Raw genomic sequence first — 22,152 nt, forward strand, 5'->3', positions numbered from 1 at the left:
GAGGGGAGAGAGCTCAGGAGTCCAGACCCCTAGGGACACTGGTCCCCAAATTACCAGTTTTCAGGGATGGGCTTGTGTCCTTGGCAACAAAGGAACAAAATCTGGGGTCAGAATTCCTCCTAGCAGGGGCCCTTGATCTCAACTGCTTTAATTTACTCATCTATGAAATAGATGCAGCCATCAGACCCCAGGGACTGGACCCTCAGGAGACCGGAGAGTAGAAGGGTGTGACCACCTGGATGGAAGCGTCCTGAGCCTGAATCCCAGCTCTCCTACTCGCCAGCTGTAATGCCACCTGCCTCTCAGTTTCCCGAGCATAGAAAGAGTGTGATGCCAACAGCACCTACCTCCTGGGAGTGCTGTGCAGCCGGTGGGAGATGATCCACGCCGGGCACCCGCACATAATGAGTGCTCAATTAAACACTGGTAATTACTCATGGTGCTCAGGACCAAAGAGAGCCCTGTGGCTGCTTCAGCCACCTCCAGAGGAGGCTGCCTCTGCTTCTCCAAGGGGAGAACACCGGTCATGTCCAATTCATGATTTGGGTCCCCACTGCAGAGGGGACTCTGGTCAGAAGGTTAAGTCACAGGCCCCATGTCGCTTCTGGGTGGCTATGCCAGGAAGTGAGTTAAAGAGGGGCAGAAGCCTAGGGGCCGGGAGAAGGGGGTCCTGGAAACAGGTTCTGTCCCTCCATGCTCTCCCAAGGAAGCACACGTGTCCTGAGCATCCAGGCCCTGGTCAGGACGTTCACATCCACCACATCATTTTTGCCCAAAGCCCCAAGGCAGGCATTATTGTACCCATTTTGCTGATAGGGACATAGAGGTTTAGAGAGAGGAGGGAAGGGATCTGCCCCAGGTCACACAGTGAATCAGTGGCAGAGGAAGTACTGGAACTCCAGCTGTCTGACTTGTAAATCAGGGTTCTCAGGGCCTGCCCAGCCCTCCCCAAGCTTCTGTCCCCTTCCTCCCTCCCCTGCAGGTCCTGTCCTACCTTAAAGCTGACATCGCTGGTGCTGCCCTGGCTCTGGGCCAGGTCAGGGCAGCTCTGGCCACCCCAGGGCCTGGGAAGGAAGCACAGGTGAAAGGAATGGAACAGCCTCTCCCATCCCAACGCCTTTGCCCCTGGCCAGGCCCAGCCCTCTCCCCCACCTTCTCCCAGAGCCCACAGCCTGCTAGATGAGCCCCCAAACCGCCCGAGAAGGGCTACATGGCAGCCTCCTCAGCTCCCTCCCCCAGGGGCAGGGATAGTGTAGACTGGGATCACATGGGGCCTGGGCCTGTGTCAGGGCCAAGATGAAGAGAGAGGTCAATGCCCAGATGACCCCAAAGCTCCACCTTTGCCGAGGCCCTTGTGTGCCAGGCTTGGCTTTAGGTTTTGTGCCTGTATCATCACCTTTTGGCCTCACAAGAATCCTAGCAGGTGGATGGTAGTGCCCTCATTTTTCAGATAAGGAAATGAGCTCAGAAAGGCAAAGTGACTTGCTTGGAGCCACACAGCTAGTCTGACTTGGTGTTAGGCCACCAGGATCATCCCACTCCAAGTGTTGGCTGGACGTTACCACACTAATGGGGACAAATAGGGGAAGGGCTTTGGTCCCTCCAGACCCCCACCCTGGGTAATCACAGGATCAGAGCTCGCACCTCAGTTCAGGGGCCCATTCTCTGGGCTGAGAACGGAGCAAAAGTGCACACATGGCATGTGTCATCACACTGGCCCTGTGGCCCCTCCCCGCCCTGCTCACTCCTGACTCACCTGCATCCCCGAGCCAGCCTCCGCTCCAAGTGGGGAGAAGGAGGGGGAGGGCTGCCAAAGACTATAGGGCAGGTTTCTGCCAGACAGAGTAAAGGGAGAGGGTGTGTCTTCCAGGTGGGCAGGACACTAGCCAGGTGTGGGCACCCCCAGGCACTCAGGCTCCCAGGCATAGGGTGGCTGGGCCCACCTCTCCTCTCTAGGGTGAGGGAGCAGTACAAACCCCTCCCTTCATTCTGCCCCCACCACGCCCTCACCCGTCCTGGGGCAGGCCAGAGACAGCTGTGTCATGATAAGATCAGAACAAATTGCCCGGTAACTGCATAGACACACAAACACCCGGTGCCTGACAGCACACCCTAAGCTTTTGGCGGATGTAAGACCTGCAAGCTGCTGGGGCTTTCTTGGATTCCCAGTTTCCTCCCAGCCATGGCACTCAGCCATGTGGAGACCTCAGCCAGACCTCAGCTACCATGAATGGGCTCAGAGAGGTGAATTAACTCGCTCAAAGTCATCTGGCCAGTGACACTGAGTTTGGAGCCTGGGTCCCTGGTGTGCAATCTGGCAGTGTCTGCAGCAATAGAGCTTCAGGACAGGCGTGAGCTCTATCTAGAGTCTGGCTGCTTGTGTGACTTTAGGCAGGTGACTTCACCTCTCTGAACCTCCATTTCCAGATCTGAATCACAGGGAATACCTGCTTTATAGGGCTGCCATGAGGGTTACACTAAACAATGCAGGTAAATCGTGAAGCAAGTGGTGCATAAAGGTTTATTGTTATTAGAATCTAAAGCTATCTTCAGGTGCAGAAATGACAGGGGAAAACCAGTTGTGGCATCTGAGGGCAAATGCCACAAACTTGTCAAAACTCATGATAGAGACACGAAGAACAGGAACATTGGCAGGTGATGTGAGAATCAAAGTCCACAGCGGCAGGAGGAACTACAACATTTGCCTTTAAACTGTCTCTGGGGAGGAAATGGTGTGCAGGCGTCTGCCTGGCTTAGGGAATTGTCAAGTTGTTTTAAGGTTTTAAAAGAGCACAAGGATGTTCCACATTCACAGATCCGACACTGGCACATCCACACCTATGTTCGCATGCTCTGAGAGGCTCATACACGCTTACTTGAACACTCATTACACTAACACACACATGCACTCACACTAAGCCCGGAGTGCCCGGCAGGTCTTTCTCCTTCTTCCCTCACCTATCCCGGGATCGGGCCTCCTCTGAGGTCTCCTTCCCCCTGCGCTCCCTCCGGACCCCAAGTCCAGACAGCAGGCGGGCCAGGCGGGCTCCCAGGAACCCGCGCCGCTCGGTCATGGCGAGGCCAAGGCCCGGGGCTTGGGCCGTCGGGGCACTTGACCGCCGGGCACCCGGATCCGCTGCCCTGGCGGAGAAACGCCTCCTCCGGCCCGCCCCCCTCAGCAAACAGCAGCCCCGCCCGCCGGCCCAGCGGGCGGGGACCTGACCGAGGTGTCGTCCGTGCCCTGGGGCAGGGGGACAGCTCTGCCCAGCCCCGGGACGCCGCCCGTGCTCCACCCGACCCGGACCCCTGCTCTCTGCCGGTCCGGCCTGTATCTTCAGGCCTCCGGAGGCGCCAGGGGCAGATGCGGTGCGCGCCCTCGGGGAGCTGGACCTACACCAGGTGGGGCAAGGAAGAGGGGCCTGCGCTGCTGGACCCGGACCCCGACGCGCGGCAGAGCAAGGGGCGCCCCGGAGAGAGGGGTGCCGAGAGGGGCGGGCCCGGCAAAGGGCGGGGCCTGGCGGAGGGGCGGGGTCCGCCCGAGGGGCGGGGCCTGGTCCGAGGCTGGCGGGCCCGCTCAGGGCCAAAGGTGTGAGGAGGTGGGCTTGGAACCCGGACCCGCTCTCCTGGCGGCGCCGAAGCCCACCCTGCCACGGCCCCGCCGTGGTGGGTACCTGCGAGAGCGCGCTCTCTGGGTCCCGGAGCTGCCTACGACCTCACTCCGCACCGCGGCGGGAAAGCCACACCGAAACCCACCGGGCCGCGACGTGCGCCCTCTGCCGGAAGTGGACCAGAGAATCCCTCTGTGAAAATCTGTCTTTAATAACAACCTTAGTTTATGGTGGTTATAAACTGGGCCTCCTGCCTCCTAGCCTGTGCCCTTCCCCACCTGACGCTGCCTCTCTGACTCACAAGATGAGGAACACCTTGCACATTTGACAGACTCTCCGGGGACCGCAGGAAGAAAGGCTATCAAGAGGGCCCCAATTCCCCAGGCTCTCTTCGCTAGTTCTTCTGGTCTGTAGCTCTTATTCCGCCTCCACACTTTCCTTGAATTCGCCTCTCCCTTTGCCTTTGACCTCTGTGGTAACTGGTCCTGGTACACAGGGGACATCAAGCTTTGGGTCATAAGCGAACAGTGATGCTGGACAGGGTGGTACACGCCTATAATCCCAGCAGCTCAGGAGGCTGAGACAGGAGGATCGTGAGTTCAAAGCCAGCCTCAGCAACTTAGTGAGGCCCTAAGCAAACTTAGCGAGATCCTATCTCTAAATGAAATTACAAAAAAGGGCTGGGGATGTGGCTCAGTGGTTAAGTACCCCTGGGTTCAATCCCCAGTACAGGGTGGGGCGGGGGAGTGGACAGAGATATCATGGAGGAGCAGGGAATGCCAATTGAGAGGGCATCGTGGCAGAATAGGAACTGTGAGATTCGAAGGTGGTTGGAAGCAGCAAAGGAACATCTGGACAGGTGTTGGAAAAGCTGTTCAAAACGGATGGCAAAGTGCCCCTTGCTGGGCAGCGTGCTCTGTACCTGGCAGAGTCCTGGAAGCCTGGACAGTTGAGATGGAGGGCTTGGTTCCACATAGGACATAGACTGGGAATAAACCCAAACCTTGCATAGGCTTTTTATGGCTGTGTCCCCTGACCAACTCCCAGATGAGATGTAAGATCTGGCAAATGCATGGCGACTTCCCCCTTCACTGGAGAAACTCAGGAGGCCCCACCTCATCACTGAGAAAATTCTTTAATTGCTTTGCCCCTGCTCATTTCCCAGGGCCATTCTGGTGCCACCACTCAGGCTGGCTACCCTTACTTCCCTGGGATGCTGAGGACACCTTGGCCTTGTCCATGTCCCAGGCCATCTGCTTCTCTGATGATGCCACTACAAGATCTAGTGCCCCCTGGTGCCAATGGGCAAGGCAGGCAGGAGGAAGGAGACCAGGGGGCAGGTGGGTGTGAGTGAAGCCACAGGGCCGGGGTATGTGCAGCCGGTGGTGCAGCTTCAGCTGAATGTGCTGGGCGAAGCGACTTGGGCAGACACTGCACTGGAAGGGCCTGGCTCCCGAGTGCAAGCGCAGGTGGGTCTTGAGGTTGCTGGAGCTGCTGAAGCGCTTGTGGCACATCTGGCGGGAATGGGCACTGGGCATCAGGCCTGCCCTCAGGTTGGCTCAGGTCTCTCCCCCTCCCCATCTTGAAAACACCCCTCTACCCACCTCCCTGTCAGTGTGGGCCCGGAAGCCTTCACTAGTGATTTCTCCCTGGAATCCACTGGCACACTAGAGCCAAGCAGATGGGGATTAGTGATCTTCTTTACTTCTGGTGTGACCTTGCAGTGCACCTGTTTGTTTGGTATTTGCACAATCTCAGAGGGCTGGGGACTCGAACCTGGGTCTCCAGCATGAGAGTCAGGTACTCGACGTGAGGAGCTATACGGCCAGCCCTGTGTGACCTTGCATAAGTGACTTTTCTCTGAGTCTTCCTCTGGTTATTGGTAACATATGACTATTAATTCCTAACCTCATAGTTAGGGCAGCTTGAATGAGTTGATCATATAGAATCCTGTGTGTGAGACTGCAGTTAATTACAGTGGATGTAATTAACATTTACTGGGGGCTAAACATGGCAGAAGTTGATCTCGCATAGTCTTCCCCAGGAGGTCCTAGGGAAGCATAACTAGGTACTAATACAAAACTACTGAGAAAGCAAAGGCTCAGAGGAGTGAAGCTACTAGTCAAAAGTCACACAGCAAATTGGAGGAGGAGCTAGGATTTGAACACAAGTAATCTGACTTTGTAGCCTAGACTCATAGCCACCACACTCATTTCTGCCCCATAAAAGGAGGAGAGGAGGAACTGGGGTTGTGGCTCAATGGGAAAACACTTGCCTAGCATGTGTGAGGCCCTGGATTTGATTCTCAGCACCACATATAAATAAATGAGTAAGATGAAGGTCTATCAACATCTGAAAAAATATTTTTAAAAAAAAGAAGAGAATTCCTGCCCTCTGACCTCCCAAGGGATGGGGTCACACTTGAAGGAGGGACCTACATTGATCAGCAACCCCAGGAGGTAGGGAATGGGTATGCATTCTCCAGGACCCTAACTTTACTCTTCTTCCTCCACAAACATACATCTCAACTCCCTCCTCTGACATCACTCCTGCCAAGATGACAGGGCTCAGTCTCATCCCACCTGCAGCTCCCCTAGTGCCACCCCCCCCCCCCCACTTCCTTTCTTGTCTCTTTTTTCTCAGGTGCCATCCCTCCAGGGCCTAGGGAAAGAGGGTCTCACCATGCACTGGTGGGGTCGCTCTCCAGTGTGCACCAGGTGGTGCTTCTGCAGGTGGGCGAGCTGAGTGAAGCTCTTCTGGCACAGGACACACTGGAATGGACGTTCCCCACTGTGCACACGCAGGTGGACCTGAGCCAGGTGCGGGATAAATGCTGTCAACTGCCCAGAGCCCCCAGCGCTACCTGGGGTCTTCTCCACATCTCTTCCCACATCCCTGAAGGACCCCTTGTTGATACCCGGGTCTCTCAATCCCCTCGCCTCTCCATCACCTCCCTCAGAAGCTGGCAGTCACTCCAAGACCCTCCTACCACCCTGCAGGGGACGTGGCAGAGGAAAGGAGGCCAGGTATCTTGGAGTAGCCCAGGGGTATCTTGGAGCGCTGCTGCTCAGATATGATCCACAGACCCGCAGCATCTGTATCGCTTTGGGAGCACGTGAAAATGCAGGTTCTCACCCCCCAGCCCCACCCCCGCAGCAGTGCTGAGTCCAAATCTCAAAATCTGCAGGCCTGGGAATCCACAGGCTTACGAGCTCTCCAGGTGACTTGAGGCTCGATAAAGTTTAAAAACTGCCCTAGAGGATCCAGCAGGGCTGTTCCCCAATAACCATAACTTTTCTCAACTTCAGCGGATGCCAATTTGGGCATAGCTTCCCATCTTTTCAACAGAGATAAGGCCAGGTGCGCCCCCTGCTGGAAGATGTAGTTAACGCCAACAGCACCAGAACTGATTTATGGGATCCCCCTTGAAGAGTGTTGGCAGTCAGGCCTGTGGTGTACTCCCCCAAATCTAGCCATCCCTCATCTGACCTTCAATAAATAAATAGGCTTAACTGGAAATCCAGGAAGAATGGATGTCCAGGAAAGGGCTTTGCACTAGACATTGAGAGACAGATATCAAAGCTAACCCCACCATTGTATTACTGTAACCTTTGGAAAATTCTGCCCACGCAGCCTCATTTTTCCCTGGTTAACGGAGATCTCATAGGCAGTCTTCTAGAGCGAACAGGACGGGGTCGACGATTTTATCCTGTTTCTCCACCCGGATAGATCAACAGTTCCAAGGTCACATGGCCCTAGAGGCTGCCCACCATGACTTCCGACTTGATTCTAGAACCCGGAGGGGAGGTCAGCGGGGACTGAAGGGTTGAGGGGGACAGCAGAGCCCGGGAGCAGATACCTTGAGGTTGGAGAGCTGCCCGAAGCTCTTGCCACACACGTTGCACTCATACAGGATCTTGCCGTTCTCTTTCTTCAGCGGGTAGGGCAGTGTGGCTGTGCCTGCCCGGGAGCCCAGAGGGACCCGCTTCACTGGAGCTACCACACCTGCACACCTCTTCCCCGAGGAGGAGGCGGGGGCAGCTCCTGGGTCTGGATCCTTAGCCTGGGAGGGCAGGGTTTGTCCAGAGGCTTGGAAGGCCCCAGGGTAGAGAAGCAGGGTGTCCCCCTGGGGACTGTGGTGCCCAGAATCATTGGCTGTCCTCAGCAAGCTGGGTGCAGCCATGGTGGGATAAGAGGTGTTTTGGGGCAACATCAAGAGGTGGGGACATTGGACAGAAGGTGGGGCCCCACAGGTGAACAGGTAAGGTGGAGGCAGGAGAAGTGGGTACCCAGGATAGAAGGGGTGGAGGCTGAGTAGGAGCTCCTTGGAGATGGGGGCGGCAGGCGGGCAGGGGCAGAACACCGAAGGTCTAGGACTCTTTCCATTCAGCCAGAGGGCTGGGGAGGAGCTGTTGTGAGGAGGGAAGGATGGGCAGGGGCCCCCCGGGCCAGTTCCTTCTGGCTGGCTGCCCATCTCATTCCTGCTCAGGTGGTACTTGGTGGCAAGTCTCTCGTCATCAGTGGAACTGGCTTGCAGCCCTGGTGGCTGGTGGTCTGAGCAGAAAAGAGAAGACTGTCAAGCCCCCACAGCCTGGGATAAAGGTCTGTCCCACATCAGACCTGCCCTGCTCAGGGCTGGACAGGAACCCCAGGCTGCGAGCTGGGCGGAGCCACCTGGGAAGGCACCTCCCTCCCCCAGCTTCCGTTTTCCACTACTGCACCTGCCAATGGAAGCTGCTAGCATTCCTGCTTGACAGTTTCAGGGAGAGAAAACAGTTCAAGCAGCCTAACAGATATGTAGGGTGAGAAGTCAAGTGGACAGTCGGATAAGCTGGTTTGTAGTTCAAAGGAGGGAGCCTAGCTGGAATCAGAAATTTGGATGCCGCAGGCCCAGATGAGATCACATAGGGTGATGCCAGATCTGTGTCCACAGTGGCAGCTCCTGGACACATGGGACTAAACTGACATTAAAATGAGTTCAATAAAATAGCTCTTCATCTGCATTGGTCACATTTATTTTTTATTTTATTTTATTAGTTAATTAATTTTGTTACTGGAAATTGAACCCAGGGGCGCTTTGCCACTGAGCCACATCCCCAGTCCTATTTTTTTTTTTTTTTTTTTCTTTTGAAACAGGGTCTCATTAAGTTGCTTAGAGCCCTGCTAATTTGCTGGGGCTGGCCTCGATCTTGCAACCCTCCTGCCTCAGCCTCCCGAGTCACTGGGATTATAGGCACTGCCACTGTGCCAGGCTGCACTAGTCACATTTAAAGTGCACAATGGGTTATAGTATTGAGTGGCCTAGAAATAGACTAGGCCCACTGTTGTGAAGAATCCTATCAGTGTTACTCTAGATGAGAAGAGGAGAGGGGAAGAGAGAAAGGAGAGAATGGGGTGAAAGAAGATGGGAGGCGAGGAAAGGAAAGACAAGAGAAGAGAAGGGAGGAGAAGATGAAAAGGAAGAGGAGAGGAGAGGAGGGGAGGGCTCTAAACATGAAGATATTTAGGAGGTAAGTAGAACAGCTCGCAAGGGAGACCGAGATACCACAGGCTAGGGAGAAGGCCAGAGTGATAAAGAGTGACATGCTAGGGCTGGGGCGCAGCTCAGTGGAAGAGCACTTGCTAAGGCCCTGGATTTCCACAGTAAGGAAAAGAAAGAAAGACACACACAAAAAAGAAAAGAATATTTAAAAGTAGATCATCTGCTTGGATCCTCATTGTTCACACAGTCAATTTTACTGTGCTGATTCACTCTGTGCTCTGTCCCAGAAATAAAGGACACAGGAGGAGAGTCCCTGCCCTCCCAGAGGTCTCAGTCACAGGTAAAAATGAGACCTGCTTTTATGGATGAAGAAACAGACCCTGGGGGTGTGCCCAAAGTCACGGAACTAGAAAGGGCAGAAACATGACCGGGAGCCCAGGACTCTTGTCTCACAATAGACTCCTCTAGTCCAAACTCTCGGGGCAGACGAAGCCCTTTCCCCATGACTTCAAGGACACCAGCTCCTTGCTCATGTCCAAGAAAGCCAATGAAAGCTCCTGTGGCTCAGGTATCCCCACCTGGAAAGTCCCTGCAGCTGCAGTCAGACCCCTAGGCCAAAACCTGGATGTGTGCCTGAGGCTCTGTCCTCACCAGTGACACGGAGTCCCCTCCCCTCATCCCCAAAGCTAAGGTTGCACACCCAACCCTCCCCCAAGGTGCAGCTCAGCCCCCGCCCCATCTCACTCATGCTCCAGGAGTCCTCTCCGAGACCCCGGGGGGCCGTGCCCAAGGATGTTGGCTGCAGGCCACACAGATACAGGTCCAGGCCCTGGGGGCAGGCCAGCAGGGCAGATCCAGCTGGTACCAACGGCAAGGGACACTGCCAACTGGCAGAGGACAGGCCACGAGCATCCACTGTGCCTGGAAGTGGGCCTGCAGTCCGAGAAGACCTGGAGGACAGAGGGCAAGGGGCCTGAGGTTGGAGGCTGGGACTTGTGGGTCCCTTGGGTGGTCCCACCTCTAGTTTGGTTTCTGAAGAGAAGAAGCTAAGACGCTGCCACCCCCATATCTGTCATTCAAATGGTTCCCCTTCTCTCATCCAAAGCACTTTCTCACCCACTGCCAGACCACCCTCCCCTCCCCCTCCCCATCCTGTTCTCCCTCCCCACCCCCCACTCCTGACCACCCTAGTCCCTGGTGTATTTCAAATCATCTACTCTTTGTTTTGAATGAAACCAGGGTGAACTTGGGGAAAATCCTCATCAAAGACTAAACCCCACAGTATGGCCCTGAGCCTCCTCCCACTAAATCCCAAGGCCACGGTCACACCAGTCAAGCCTTCTACAAAATCTTTCTCCTTTTCATTTCCCACAAGAGAGTCTGGGTCCCTAGGGCATGGGGACAGGGTCTTTGGAATTTCAGAGTAGGGGACAATCAGGACCAGGGAGGCAAGGATGCAGCCCATTCAGAAAGCCCCCTCTGCTTCCTAACACCACCTCCTGTTGGCAGCAGACTGCCTCAAAGAGAAGGCTGGGACCCCGCCCTACCTGGTCATCTTGGCAGAGCTGAAAGTCTGTGCCCAGAGACAGGGAACCCCCTTTTCCCCCCAGGGTCCTGGTCTTGTGGTGACAACGCAGTTGTGCAGCTGATTTTCCCTTCATATCCCCACTACCTGCTGGGAAGACAGGTGAGTCAAGGTGAGCCAGGACGGTGCTCCAGGAGGGTGCCTGGGTTTTAGGACTGACTGTCCCACCAACACGCCCTGTGACCATGAGCAGGTCACTCTCCCTCCTGGTCTCAGTTTCCCTATCTTTAAAATGGAGTGTTGGCCTGGTTGATGTGTAAAAACTGGTGCTAACATTTAGAAGCCAGCGATGCTCTCCTGGTAGGTGAGGAAGTGGCATTAAGGGCAGACTAACCAATCAGAAGTGAGAAGCAGAGGTGGCCTGAGAACAGAGTGGAAGATTCTCATGGAAGTTCCAAGGGAACATTTGGGATTGCTCAGGGCCACAGAGAATGGAGGAGCCACCTCTTTCCGTGGAGAGAGGAGTCCACATCTCTACCAGGCAAGGGTTCCCCTCCATCAGAGTTCACCCAGACAGCTTTCCTGGACAGCTGAGAAAACCTCAGGGTCCTGTCACTCAGACTGCAGCAGGCAGATCCCTCAGCAGAGAGGAAGCCTGAGGGATGGAGTCCAGGGTCCTCAGGAAGCCCGGGCCAGCCAGACAGGAAGATGCCCCAGTGCACAGCTTCTGCTCAGTCAGCACCTTGTTCTCTGCCATTTTTCATTCCAGGCCAGGAATCCCCTCAGTTCAGCAAAGGCCCCAAGACTCCTGCCTCTCAGTGACTACCCTGCCCTTCAAGCCCAAACGCCCCTCAGACCCTGAAACCATCCCTCCATTGTCTCAGCCCTCCAAAACCCCTTTTCTTTACCCTCTTTCCCCACTCCTCCCCACCCCTGCCTCAGGTTTCAAAACAAATACAAGCAAATACCATGACCTGAAGGCAGCCTGTGTGGCTCTTCCGCCTGGCTCTGCAGTCATCCTCTCCGGCTGGGGAGGAAGGAGGGTGGGCAGGCAGGCAGGCTGCCTGTGGCTGAGGCCCCAGTGGGTGTGAGAGATGACAGGAAGATGCTGCATTTGAAGTTACCTCAAATAAAAGAGGGGGGCAGGCAGGCCTGGGGGCCTGAGACCTGACGGGGGAGCCCTCCCCAGGCTTTGCCTCCCTGTGGTGACTCTACAGGACGACTTGGTGGGGTTTGGTCTACAGTGTACTTACTGAGCTACTGGCATTTCAGTGTGAGTGTGTAGTGGGGTGATCACAGTGCTATCTCTGTTCTCAGAGAACCCGGATGGCCCAGAAGGACAGACCAGGGCTCAAAGGCTGGAGTTGGGGTCCTTCTGGAGATGAGGGCCAAGCTGAGACAGAAGCAGGCAGTGATGATGACAGAGAAGATAGTGATGGTGACAGGTAGGGTCAGGAACAGGCAGAGATGGTGGCAAAAGAAGGAGAGATGGTTGTAGGCAGGGACAGGAACCAGCAGAGACAAGAGTAGGCAACTTAGAAGGGTATGCGCTGAGATGGGGAGGCAGGCCACTGATCTCACAGGAGAGACCCAGGATGCGACAACCACATCTTCCCATCTCAGGTACGTGGTCTGCCCCCGAAAAAAAAAAAAAAAAAAATGTCCTTTCTTACGTCTCCTGATCCTCTGGGAAATTCTATCTCAAATCCAGATAGAAAGCTGAGGCCCCAAGAGGGCATGAGATAATTCAAGGACACAACACAATGAGTATGAGGCATGTCAGGCATGCACGCCTAAAATCCCAGCAACTCAGGAGGCTGAGGCAGGAGGCTCATAAATTCAAGGCCAGCCTCAGCAACTTGGCAAGATCCTGCCTCAAAATAAGAGATGAAAAGGGCTGGGGATGTGGCTCAGTGGCAAGAGCACCCCTGGGGTGCCACAACAACAACAAAAAGTTTGAACCAGGCCAGGAAGTAGCTTTAAAGGCCCATTAGTTTCATTAACCCTATGAGCATGAGAAGGCATGTCACCCCTGGGGCATCATCCAAGGTTCAAATCTGGTCCAAAGTGACACAGTCCCAACAAGTCCATCGAACCGCACCTCAGCTATGCCACACAGGTGGCCTGGAACAGCCAGGGTCAAGGGGCACATGGTGGTGCTTCTCTGCCGGTTCAGCCCTAGGGCTTCTACTCCACCATGGCCTCTATCACTGTCATGGTCATTTGCCCGAAAACTGACCCCTGTGTGTCTGTGAGCATCTCAAGGTCAGGGACCACTACCTACTCATTTTTGTTTCCCCTGCACACTTGTGTCAGGATTTTTTGGATAAACAGCACCTGGACCTTCCCTGCAACAGGAGTCTCCGGGAGACAGAAGGAATCTCCCACTCTAAAAGCCAGAATGGCCAGGAGCCTCATTCCAACCCTCTCCCCAGCACACAATGCCGGCGCAGGGCCCAGGCCTGCCAGATGCCCCACCCATATTGTGGATCAGAAGCCACTGGCCCTTAGGTGCCAGGTGAGGGGAGACTCCACTTCCAGGCTTCCAGGGAACATCTGGCTTTCAGGGCAGAGGAGGAGAGGGGTTCAGAGGAGCCTGCGAAGCCCCTGAAGGGCTGGTCCTGGGCAGTGGCCCTAGCTGCTCCCAGCCTCCCTTGATCCATCCGGCTCCAAAAGCCAGGCTCTCCTGTACTCCCAGAATTTCTGTAAGCTTCTCCAGAATCTTGTAAATAAATCCCTTTTTTGCTAAATTCTCCTGAAATAGCTTCTTCTATAAACTTACAGCCAAGAACCCCACATCCTAGAATAGAGGATAAAAACAGGGTGAGCCTAGGCTATCCCAAGGATGAGAGTAAAGAGCTCCCTTCATGAGCAGTTTACTTACCACGTGCCTGGCACTGTGCTAGGGGCCTCAGAAGCTTTATCTGAGTTAATCTTCATGATAAGCCTGTGTGGTTGGTTTTATTAATCCCATGATCAACAGAAACTCAGAGAAAGTAAGGAACTCACCCAGAGTCACACAGCAAGTAGCCAAGAACACTCAGACTCTACCAAACCTCAGACTCTACCTCTTGACAACACCAGCCCCCTCACTCCCACACCCACCCGTCCTCCTGAGCCTCACACTCTCTCTTCTGACTTGCGGTGCCAGTGCCTAGGCAGCCCTCTCTGGCCTTTCCCACCCCAGTGCTTCAACCCTCTCAGTAGCCTTCCGATTACTAGTCTGACAGTCTGCCCTGCAGTCTGGGTTCACCAAAACTCTATCCCCCAAAGCTAGAGCCCCTCGAGACTCCCAGGCCTCCAGCCAGCCTCCACTACAGACTTGCCGGAGCCACAGGGGAGTGAGAGCCACTGGCACTGAAGAAGACTCCACCCACGCCGACGAGAAGAACTAGACACACGTTTGGTTTCCATCTCCAGTTCCACCTGCTCCTGGCATTACCCTCTGCCCCCAACTCACCAAAGTCGGTGTGACCTCTTGGTCTCCAATCCTGAGTCTCCTGGCTTGGCTAGGAAATGTCCTGGAGGGGACCGAGGACAGTCTCCGAGGTTCCCGCTCAAGACGAGCCTCTTACCTGCCAACTCCATCTTTGCTCCCATCTCCAGGTCTCTGCCAGATCCTCCGTCTCTTGGGTCTCCAGGTTCTGTGAAGTCACGGATCTAACTGCGATGTCCCCTCGTCCAGGAAGAAGCACAGGGGTAGGACTGTGACCCTTTAACTTGGGAGCCTGACCAGATGCCTCGGCCCAGATGAAAGATCCAGGCCTGGAATGACCTCAGTGACCCGAGGGGGATTGGAGGGTGCTCGTGGGAGGGCAGGAACGTGAACCAGGGCTGGATGTTCCGGGGGCCTTGGGTTCCTGGTCTCACTACACAGTTCCTTATTTCTTTCCTCTGTTCGTTATAAAATGATACACACCAGCAGTAAACTTTTCACAACAAAGAATATGAAAGTAAAAAATGGAAGCTCTCCCTGTTGCACACTTTCCAGTGGTCAGTGTGAGCTGTTCCAGTTTATCCTTCCAGACATTTCTTCTGTGAATCAACAACCAGATAAATGGATTTGTGTACACACACACACACACACACACAGGACTGTGCTCAAATCCAGAGCCTCACACAAGCTAGGCAAGTGTTCTATACCATTGAGCTACACTTTCAGTCCCTTTTTATTTTTATTTTGAGACAGGTTCTCATTAAAATGCCCAGGCTGGCCTCAAACTTATGATCCTTCTGCCTCAGTCTCCCAAGTAGCTGGGATTAAAGGTGTGCACCACCATACCCTACAGGTAGATGGATTTTTTACGTATTCTCTTTATACAAACATGGGGTTATACCATATATGTTGGATAGAAAAGGCAGCATTTTTCTATCCAACAATGTGTGTGGCCACCATTCATTCTGGGCACACACATATCTACCTCCTGCTTTTTCCTGACTGTGTTGTATTCCAGTGCAAGGACATACATGCTATGTGACAATCCCACTGTGGTCAGAGAGGTGGACTCCCATTTTTCTGTTTTCCACACAAGCCTGGACAGGACATCACTACAGAGTCAATATGCAGAGTGGTTAAGAATATTAGCTCTAGAATGGAGGAAGGAAGTACTGTATAGAGGGAAAAGAGGGGTGGGAGGGGTGGGGGGAAGGGAAAAAATAACAGAATGAATCAAACAACATTACCCTATGTAAATTTATGATTACACAAATGGTATGCCTTTATGCCATGTACAGAGAAACAACATGTATCCCATTTGTTTACAATAAAAAAAAAAAAGAATATTAGCTCTGCTAGATTTAATCCCAGCTGGGTGGCTTAGCAAGTCACTTAACCTCTCTGTCTCTCTTCCTCATTTGTCAATATCTGCCTCACAGAGTCTTCACAGGATTCCTCAAGATCATTAATGAAAATCTCTTAGGGTATTGTCTGGCTCAAAGCAAGTACTTGATGCAAGAGGGTAGCTTAGGGCTGGGGAGATAGCTCAGTCGGTAGAGTGCTTGCCTTGCAATCACAAGGCCCTGGGTTTGATCCCCAGCACCCCCCCCAAAAAAAAGAGGATAGCTTAGTATTTTACATCACCCTTTGCACAATGAGGCAAATATCTGCAAGACATCCTCCTGAAAGTTTTAACATGGGGTTGAGTATTCCTGGCCCACTTTGAAAGATCAGAATGTGGGCAGCACTTGAGAGACTGACCACGTCCTGTTTTATGGCTTTAATCATTAGCCCCTCCTCAGCAGGGGCCATCACCCCCATGCAATGCCAGACTCCCCCACCCCAGTCAGTGCCTGCTCGCAGCCTTAGATCCACATGCCAGCAATCAGGCAAAGAACTCTGATCTGCTTTTCTTTGTTCCATCAGCACAGTGACCCTGCAAGACAGATGCCATTATTTCCATTTTACAGGTTAGAAAACTGATTCTCAAGTTGGGCACGGTGGCTCAGCCTCTAACCCCACTGATCTGGGAGGCTGAAGCAGGAGGATTGCAAATCTGAGGCCAGCCTCATCAACTTATCAGGATCCTAAACAACTTAGCAAGACCTTGTCTCAAAAATATAAAAAGGGCTAGGAATGTTGCTCAGTAGTTAAGCACCCCTGGATTCAATCCTCAGTACCAAATAAAAAGAAGGAAAAAAGGAAAGAAAGAAAGAAAGAAAGAAAGAAAGAAGAAAGGAAGGAAGGAAGGAAGAAAGCTGATTCTCAGAGAAGAAGAGTTACTTGCTCAAGATCATAGGACCCAAAACTAGAATATACAGAAACACAGAATACAAAAGGATGGAGGTGAAAGGAAGTTGGGGCGATGGAGGTCAAAGGGCATGAAGTTGCAGTTAGGTAGGATGATAATTCTAGAGATTAATGGACATGATGAGGACTATTGTTAAGAGTATTGAGTGTATATTATAAATTTGCTATGAGAGTAGATTTTAGACCAATTTTTTTTTTTTTTTTTTTGTGGTGCTGGGGATTGAACCCAGGGCCTTGTGCTTGCAAGGCAGGCACTCTACCGACTGAGCTATCTCCCCAGCCCGAGAGTAGATTTTAGGTACATTCACCACCCACATCTGGAAGGTAACCATGCGAGATGGTGGGTATGTTAATTGTTCCACTACAGTAATCATTTCACTATATATAGACATATTCATGGTGGCACAGCCTATAGTCTCAGTGATTTAGGAAGAAGAGACAGCAGGATCACAAAGCCAGCCTCAGCAACTTAGTGAGACCCTGTCTCAAAATAAAAATATAAGAAGGGCTGGCTGTGGAACTCAGCCGTTCAGCCCCTGGCTTCAATTCCCAGTACCAGAAAGAAGGAGAAGAAGAAGACATCTTGCTGGATGTCGCTGAAATAGAAAGAGGTGCAAACAAGCCTCTTGCAATCGGGGAAGGGTCTGGGGAGCAGAGCAGGTGGAGGCGTGCTAAGAGAGGGAGGCAATGGAACCACGGCCGAAGCCCACTTCCTCCCCGAAAACCTCAAAACCTCATAACCACAGCTGCCTCCAGCCCTGAGGCCAGCCAGCTACGCTCCAGATCAGTCTGCACAGGGTCCCCAGAACTTTGCCACATGGTATTTTTGAAGGGCACCAGGTAAGGACTCTGGGTTGGAAGAGGGTCTGGGGCCATGGCTGGCTCGAAGAAGTGGGATGGGACGCCGAGGACAGGGCAGAGGGTTGGGCTGAGGTGCTCTCCACTCCTCTGCTCTGTGGCTGACACCTCCCTCCCTCTGCCTGACACCCTCTTGCTTATCTCCCACCCAGTAAGCCCTGGCTTCACACCCCGGGGTGCAGAGGAGATCTTGAGATAGGGTGTGCCAGCTCTCACTGTACCACTGTGACCTTCCAGTCCTGTGGCCAAAATTGCAGATGTGACTTCAAATGACATCTGAGATCACTTCACCCAATCTCTTAACTCAACCATTCCAAGAAGATAGAAGACAAGAAGAGGTCACACAATAGGGACTCAAATCCAGTACAGCTAATATACTCAACCAGAAGGCTTCACTGCCTTCCATGTACTGGGATGTACTTTCCAGTCTGGCATGAAACAGGAAAAAGTGATCTACCTATGTACCCACCATTAGAGGAATGCTACATATTATGTACAACCACATTCAAAATAATCTGCAGCCAGGAAAAAGCAAGAGACAATTTTATTCGTTGTTTCCTATTTGCCAAACTTCTTTACAGTCATCTCATTTAATGTTAATATCTTCTAAGGTGGTGCACACCTGTAATCTCAGCTATTTGGGAGGCTGAGGCAGCAGGATCACAAGTTCAAGGCCAGCCTCAGCAACTTAGCAAGACCCTGTCTCAAAATAAGAAATGAAAGGGCTGGGATGTAGCTCAGGAGCACAGCACCCTCAGTACCAAAATAAAACAAAACAAAAAACCCAATGCAATACTATTTCATACAACTACAATGGCTACAGTTAAACCAATGAATAAACACCAAAAAAGAAAAGAAAAAAAAAAAGAGGAAAAAAAGTGTTGGGGAGAATTTGGGGAATTTGAAACTTTTGTAGGTTGCTGATGGGAATGCAAAATGGTGCAGTCACTGTGGAAATCAGACCAGCAGTTCTTCAAAAAGTTAAGCAGAGAGTTTCCATGTGACCCAGCAATTCTACTCTGAGGTATGTATATCAAGAGCGTTGAAAACATCTGTTCGTTCAAAAACATGCACACGAATGTCCATGAGGAACCTTAGTGGGAACAACCCAAACATCCACCGACTGGTGATTGAACAAAATGTAGTGTTCTCAGGCCACGGGTTGTTCTCCATGTACTGAAGGTCAGGAAGTACCGACACACACTACAACGTGGGTAAACATTGAGAACACTGTGTAAGTGTAAGAAGTTAGACCCAAGCACAACACAGCATGTGATCCATTTTCATGAAGTGTCTAGAACAGGCAAATCCAGAGAAACAGAAATATGGATGGTCCTAACAATCTAGGGGGTCGGTGGGGGGAATGCAGAGTGTGCTTTAGCACATCGAAGATGTGCTAAAATAGCTGTGGTGAGGATTGTACAACATTGCAAATTTACTAGAAACAATTGAATTGTACACTTTTTTTTTTTTTTTAATATTTTTGCAGTCCTGGGGATTGAACTCACAGGCACTTTAAGCTACACTCTCCAGATTCCCCATTTTTTCTATTTTGTTTTGACCCAGAGTTGAAAGACTGGTCTCGGACTTGCAATCCTCCTGCCTTAGCCCAGCTAGCTGCTTGGATTACAGGTGTGAGCCACCGCGCCTGGCTCCCCAATTGCACACTTTAAGTGGATGGATTGTATGATATGTGTATTATGCCTTTAAAAAGTCGTGTGTGTGAGAGAAGGATATTCCTGCTCCTCTGACCCAGGATTGCCTTCCTGGGGTTTCACATAAATACCTCCTGCTGGAATGGGAGCTCCAAGAAATGGAGATTCAGGTGAAACCTCCAACCTCAGGGTTGTAAGCAAGTGCAGGCCCTGGTCAGAGTGGCAGGTGGGTGAGCATAGCTCTGCAGTGGCAGAAACCGTGGAGGAAATGGTGACTTGTCACTGGGCATCCCTTCCTCCCTCCTAGCACGGCCCCCTGGCCTGCACAGGTGGAAAGTGAAAAACTGTTTCCCAGACTTCTTTGCAACTAGGTTCAGGATGTGAATGTGGTTCTGGCAATCTAGATTCATTTGGTGAGATTTAGGTGAAGTGCAAGACGCTGGGTCAGAGGCACTTCTGCAGCAGTGTCAGCAGAGAACTCTAGGGTCAAGTTTGGAGCATCTATAACCCCCTGAATTGCTCTGTGAGCCTGGGCACTACTCCAGAAAGCTGGGACAATTTGAGTACCACAAGGAGGGTTTAGAGATGCTCTGCCAACCCTGATTGCAGGAGTCAGGAAAGATCTGTCCATGCATTTGACAATGATTAGGAACAAGTAGTGTGCTTAGTGCCTTGGAGCCTGCAGCAGGGATCTGGGCCCAGAGCATTCTGGAAGGAGCACTTGGTCCAACAGAGACCCAGGCAGGGAGGGCTAATCTATTCCCTTTTGGCCTCCAGCCTCCCAGCTCCCAAGGATGCCCTCCCAGGTCCCCAAGGGTTTCACACCTCAGAGAGTTCCCCAACCCCCACCCTACCAATGATCTCACCAACTTTCTCCTCCTAGAAGCCTCTAAGACCCTAATTCAGCTATCTCTCCCACCTCTGATATATACACATATATATCTCCTGCCTCGTGTCCTGAATAGTAGGAAGAGGGAGGTCTGGATGATCTCTAACCTCCACCCTACTTGTGTGACCTTGAACGAGTTACTGAGCCTCTCTGAGCCTCCTTTCTCATCTGTAAATCAAGCTTACTAATACCTACCTTGCTGGGAAGGTAAACAGAGGTAACTCACGTAACAGAGGGCCTGACTACCTTTCAGTAGATGCTCATTTCCACCTCCTGTCCCCTCCTTCTTCCCTTTTCATTTAGCATACAGTATCCTTCAGGGCAGAGAAGATGCTATTACTTCTCTACCCACATCCACACCCACCCGCAGTCTCACATACAGGGATGCCACCCAATGTGACGGGTTCAATGAACAAGTCCACAGCTGGAAGCCCAGGGCCTAAAGCATTCACTCCTGTCATTTCGTCCACTTGCGTGTTGAGTGTCAGCCAGGTGGCAGACCCAGTACTGGGTGCCAAGGATGTAGAGAAGGAGGTGAAGTCCCTGCGCCTGAGGCCAGAAACTGTGATGATTCTGTCAAGTCAGTCAGGAATTCGAGTCCAGTGTTCCCTACCAGCCATGGGAGCCCGGAGGAGAGGTGTCTAATGGAGAAGGAGGAGACGGTGCTTGGAATGATTCCCAGCTATGGATAGCTCTCCCTCCATTAGAATGGAAGTTCCACGAGGGCAGAGATTTTGTCTTTTTTGTTTTCTGCTGTACCCAGCATCTCAAAGCCTACCTGCACATAGCTGGTGCTCAGTCCATGCATATTGGACAGATGAACAGAACAGGTAAAGAAATGGAAGAGTTGAAAACAGGCACGGAGGCCAGGCAGAGCTGTGCCCCCCCAGGCTGCGACACCCTTTGCTCTTCTTGGAGGGCAATAACCCCTGACATGCCCTGACCCTTGACAAAGGTCCTTATGCCTCTTTGATCTTCTCATCTCACCATGGCCCAGCGAGGACAGCAGCTCAGACACAACTGTCCCTGCTCATCAGTGAGGAAACTCATCCTGGAGGGGGAAAGAGACCTGCCTGCGTTCCCATGGCTATTGGTGGCCTTGCTGAGAGGACAGCTCAGGACTCCCAGCTGGGAGGCCCATCTCGAGTCGCCTCCTTGGCCTTGCAGCAAGTAATCTAGATCCATTTAGGTGAAATTTAGAAGGTGAAGTTCAAAGGCTGGGTCAGTCACTTCTGAATATGCTGCGCAAGTGGGGGGCCCAGCCATCCAGGTGTCCTGACCATCAGGGACCCAGAATCTTCCCCACAAGGCTGTGGAAGCCAAGAGATTGAGAAGGCATTAATATAATAATAATAATACCAACAACAATGAGGAGGAGGAGAAGGAAAATTAGAACTTTCCTTTTTTTAAAATTTTTAATTTTGCAGCACAGGGGATTGAATTCAGGGATGCTCTTCCATTGAGCTATATCCCCAGATTATTTTATTTTTTGTTTTGAAACAGGGTCTTGCTTAATTGCCCAGACTGGACTTGAACTTGCAATCCTCCTGCCTCAGCCTTTCAAATAAACTGCAGGTGTGCACCACCACACCTTACAAAACCTTTTACTTTGATAGATTTCTTTTAGACAGTTCTATGCTAGACATCCATTCCCTCCTGTATCCCTAATCACAGCTCAATGGGGTGGATGTTCTTCCTCGCATTTTACAGATAAGGAACTGAGCTCAGAGAAGCGAATTAACTTCTCTGAAATCACACAGGCAGTAAGAGGAAGAGCTGGATGTTTTTTTCATAAATCTTAATTTATTCAGATAGCTGTATGATCACACAGGGTCCAAGAAGACTCACTTAATAAATTAATATGATCAGATGTTAACAAACCTTGTAGCCAGTGATGCCACGTTTGCCTATGATCTCTCAGATGTGAAACCACATCCGCGCCTCGGTGGTCACCAAACCCTATAGTGCAGCTTCCTTGCTATAAGTGGATTAAAGCACTTGGACTCCTTTTTTTCAGACTCCTAATAGCTATAGGGATGTCAACAGGGGTTGGAGGAACCAACTCAACCTTGGTATAGTGCCAAAATATAGCCAGCTCTGGCCTCAAGTAAGTCACGGCACTTGGGCCTTCTTGGAGAGATTACAGACAAGTTGGGCTGTGGTTCTAGGATGGAAAACCTGTCACCCCCAAATCCAAGCAGAATGTCAACTCCAGCAAAGCTGAATTTTAGACCAAGCCTGTTTACTGCCTGGAAAGGCCCAAGGTCACAGGCATAACACTGAGATGCTGAGCTCAAGCGGAGGGCCAGGAGGACCTGAGTCCTTCCTGACCAAGAGGCACTACCAAGGCCAGACTGCTTCCTGCTAGCACCAGAGTCCAGGGTCATAG

General features: G+C 52.0%; 1 protein-coding gene across 1 annotated transcript in view; it reads right to left on the minus strand.

Annotated features, from left to right (window-relative positions):
• Positions 1-13,597, minus strand: part of CRYBG2 (crystallin beta-gamma domain containing 2) — a 37,946-nt gene extending 24,349 nt beyond the window's left edge. The window contains 5 exon segments of the mRNA XM_079114179.1: positions 995-1,064; positions 6,297-6,418; positions 7,468-8,162; positions 9,835-10,040; positions 13,500-13,597. Coding sequence (XP_078970305.1) covers positions 995-1,064; positions 6,297-6,418; positions 7,468-8,162; positions 9,835-10,040; positions 13,500-13,555 — 1,149 coding nt within the window. The 5' untranslated portion in view covers positions 13,556-13,597.
• Between the last annotated feature and the right edge of the window lie 8,555 nt (positions 13,598-22,152).

Source organism: Sciurus vulgaris (genome assembly GCF_902686455.1).
Source record: "Sciurus vulgaris genome assembly, chromosome: 1".
Taxonomy (NCBI): domain Eukaryota; kingdom Metazoa; phylum Chordata; class Mammalia; order Rodentia; family Sciuridae; genus Sciurus; species Sciurus vulgaris.